The sequence below is a fragment of the Anarhichas minor genome, unplaced genomic scaffold, assembly GCF_050575085.1.
Source record: "Anarhichas minor isolate MPS153535 unplaced genomic scaffold, ASM5057508v1 ptg000040l, whole genome shotgun sequence".
In the NCBI taxonomy this organism is placed as follows: domain Eukaryota; kingdom Metazoa; phylum Chordata; class Actinopteri; order Perciformes; family Anarhichadidae; genus Anarhichas; species Anarhichas minor.
Genome location: NW_027466486.1, coordinates 12,630,491 through 12,634,435, shown reverse-complemented (window position 1 = coordinate 12,634,435; position 3,945 = coordinate 12,630,491). Strand labels below are relative to the sequence as shown.

At 48.2% G+C, this 3,945-nt stretch overlaps 1 protein-coding gene across 1 annotated transcript; it reads left to right on the top strand.

The window, feature by feature from the left end:
• The first annotated feature begins 2,088 nt into the window (after window positions 1-2,088).
• insm1b (insulinoma-associated 1b) lies at window positions 2,089-3,945 on the top strand. The gene has a single exon (XM_076108261.1). It carries the CDS (start codon window positions 2,089-2,091, stop codon window positions 3,538-3,540), a length of 1,452 nt encoding a protein of 483 aa, XP_075964376.1. The 3' UTR covers window positions 3,541-3,945.

The window sequence follows — 3,945 nt, the reverse complement described above, 5'->3', positions numbered from 1 at the left end:
GAAAGAACAACAAGTAACAGAGCAGAGGAGGCGAACACCAGATACACCGAACAACAAGTTTGGATAATATTTATGTCTAAGAGCAAATATAAAGGAATAGCCTGTGGGCGAGTCAGCGAAACAGGGAAAACAAGAATGAGAAAAGATAAAAAAAATAAGAAGGCATTCAGGTAACTTTAAATATGTGGTTTTCGATGAATACTTCAAAAATATGTTCAAACATAGTCACTGAATTAAATCATTGAAAGTTTCTATCTAGATGTCTCTCTTTAACTAATTTATAAAATATATATATATTTTTTTTCTTGTTTTAGCAAATGTGTCATTTCACCCTATCCAACCAAAATAACGGTGTGCTTTCAGGCAGGTGAGAAGGCACCGGCACACAGAGGCCTATTGAAAGGAAGGCGCAGGCCTGCGGCTCAGCGCCGATTGTGTAATTATTTGACTTGGTCATAGTGCAGCTTTATGCAAATGAGGGGAACAATGTACGACGATGGAGATTAATTCCTCCCTGGTCTGCCGAGTGAAAGGAAAAAGAATGCACTCTCTGCCAAGTGGCGCTCTGCAGCCTACATTTAGCCATTATAACGAGGGAAAAAGACAAATACACAATATATGCGGTATGCACGGAAACCTTAGGGGAGCTGGTAAAGAAAATTAGACACAGACAGTCGTCTGAAATAAAGATGTTTTTGTCTGACAGTCAGGAGGCTGCAGAATTAGACCAGTTTTAAAGAAACGGAGGTTTGTTTGAAGAAATGATGAAGGTATTACACACATCTTTACTTGTTTAACTTTGGATTCAACGCACACTTTAATATTGAAGATTACAAACTTATATCAGCAAACTAAACAGAAAGATCAACAATAACCATCCTGAAAACAGCACATATTTGTACAAATAACAGTTCCACACTGTATACAGAAACAACAGCACCTTCACTTTAACTTTGCATATCTGTGCAGCATTTTGCTACACAAGCCTCGGCTGCGGCCTTCTTTGTCTGGAGCACTGATTCCGCCCAGCACGCGTCTAGCTGTGGGCCAGATTGGCCGTGAGTCCCGTTAAGAGGTCAATTTGCCTTTCAAACGGCAAAAAAAAAGACAGGGATATTCAAGAACGGGCAGACGTGGCTATTGTGCACAAAGACCAGAGGGCCTTCTTATTACTTATGTATGCAGCGAGATGTCTGATTTATATGTCGAGTTAAACCGAGACAGACACGTGCCCTACAATAAAGAAACACACCCTCTATAGTGTTTATTTAAGACATAATAAAATAAAGGTCTATAAAACCTTTTTGGCCTCTTGGAAGGCCTGCGTAATGTGCGCAACTGTCGTGCGTAAAAGAGGAGCGTGGGTAGAGAAATAAACAAGTCTAAAACGTGTGGAGGTAAAAAAAAAAAAAAAAACAACAACAACAACGTGAAACACTGAACTGAGAGAATCTGGTTTCACAGTTGTGCATATTTAGGTGAATGGTCTCTTTGAGCAACACCACAGGATAAATTGAAAGAAACAGCTTTGGGTTGGTATGACCAAGCTTGTCTCATCCCTGTCTTAATTCTAAATTTCGATGATTGTGGCAGTGACGGACATTTCCTTTTGGCAGCTCCGGGGCCCCCAGAGGAGAGCCACAAAGCCGTGGCACGTGTGCATTTGTATAGGGGCCTATCAGACCGTAAAAAGAGGAGGGTCCCGTCGTGTGCCTCTGTCGGGGAGGGGCCGAGCGCACACATTAATGTAATAAACCGCCAGTACATCTGCTAAACTATCTGCACATCCTCCAACGAAATCCACCAAACCCCGACTCAGCCCTCCCACAATCCAATCCACTGGGATCCAGCTTTCATCTGATTGGTCAGGGATTCTGCAACAGGGGGGGGGCGAGAACAATAGCATCATTCCGGCATAAAAAGAGTGGAGCTATGCCTTGGAGACGAAAACATTTCAGCAACAGAAGAATCGATATACCGGGGAGATAAAGTCCCATACGCCTCTAGAGTTGCCATATTTTTAACAAACCTGGATACTCCAGACTTTGCCCACCTCCCTGAAGTGCCTTTCCGCTGTTATTCGCCAAGATGCCCAAAGGATTCCTGGTAAAAAGAAACAAGAAATCTGCACATATTTCCTACAGGACTCGGTCAGACGAAGATTACTTCCAGGAGCATCCCACCCCAGCTGCCTTGCCGAGTTATGTGGACCCCTCCCCGCCGATGTCCGTGGCGTCCAGTCCAGACCGCGCCGCAACGTCTCCGGATTTCAGAGCGGCTGACGTGCCGGTGCCAAGACTGGAGAAGCCGGTACAGTTCGGCAACCCAGAGGCGGTGTGCCAAGCCCTCTACAGCCCCACCCGGCCCATCAGCAAGGAGCACGACAGGGGATATTTTGAGCGAAGTTTCAATCTGGGCTCGCCAATTTCTGCCGAGTCATTCCCGACACCTGCCTCCCTCTCCGGCCTGGACCACCTCCTGTACGCCCCGGTCGACCTGAAAATCGGCACCAGCAACAGCAGCCGCAGCGGCACCACCAGCAGCCTCCCGGCGCCAAGCAACCGGGTTGCCACCAAAAGACCCGCAGCTCACGGCACAGAGCGCAAATCTAAACCCGCCTCCAAGAAACCCAAAGCCATTAGGAAACTCAACTTTGAAGACGAGATGACGACTTCTCCCGTGCTTGGTCTCAAAATCAAAGAGGGGCCGGTGGAGATGAAGCCGAGGTCGCCGTCCGGAGGAAAGCCTCTTGGGGAGTTTGTGTGTCAGCTGTGCAAGGAGGCGTATGCGGATCCCTTCTCCCTGGCTCAGCACAAGTGCTCCCGCATCGTCAGGGTCGAGTACCGGTGTCCCGAGTGCGATAAGATGTTCAGCTGCCCAGCCAACCTTGCCTCTCATCGCCGCTGGCACAAACCCCGGACCACCGGCGCGTCGGCGATGCCACCGGCACAGGGCATCAAAGCCGACACGGCCAAAATGCCACCGCTAGGTGTCAAGTCAGTCACCGACGAAGCCAAAGACATGAGTGACAGAGACACCCCGAGCCCAGGTCTGTCCGAGTCGGGCTCTGAAGATGGCTCATATGACTGCCAGTACTGCGGGAAGAGGTTTAAGCGACAGGCATACCTAAGAAAACACATCATGGCACACCAGGCCTTGCAAAAGAAAGTGCTGGAGGAGCACGGGTTTCAAACCGGCGACCACCCGGCCGAGCAGGCTCCGGTGGTATCCTCCTCCTCCTCCTCCTCCTCCTCAGCATCATCATCATCATCATCCTCAGAGGAAGCCTCAAACCAAAGCCCTCTCAATCTGAGCCCAGCGGACTGCCTGCTGTGCCCGGTGTGCGGGGAGAGTTTCACCAGCAGGGCCGGCCAGGAGAGACACCTGCGCCTCATGCACTCCTCCCAGATTTACCCGTGCAAATACTGCCCCGCCACTCTCTACAGCTCGCCGGGGCTCACCAGGCACATAAACAAGTGCCACCCCTCGGAGAACAGGCAGGTGATCCTGCTCCAGATGCCGGTGCGCCCCGCCTGCTAAAGACAACACTAAACTCGTGCCTTTAATGGAGGGGATGGGGTGGGGGTTGGGGGGTGGGGTAAAAAAAAAAGGAGAAACAAAAAAGTGGCTTTGGGGTTAAAAAAAATGAAGAGTTTGTGATGCTCACTGCCATAACTTTAGGCCAATGAAAGGCAGGGCGGTTTGATGTTTAAGTGGTGTTTAATGAGGTGTATTTTCCATGCCAATCAGTGATTGTTGAATGCTTCTCTCTATATTTGAATTACATATAGGCCTATTTTGAGATTTTCTTTCTCAAATTAGTTTATCAAGAAAAAAAAAAAAAGAATACAAAGCGTTAGTTTGACTGTTAAAGGGTATTTTTCTAGGACAGCACATGTGTTCAATGATAGCTTCTAGACCTAAGAAATGTCTTAAAATTCTCAG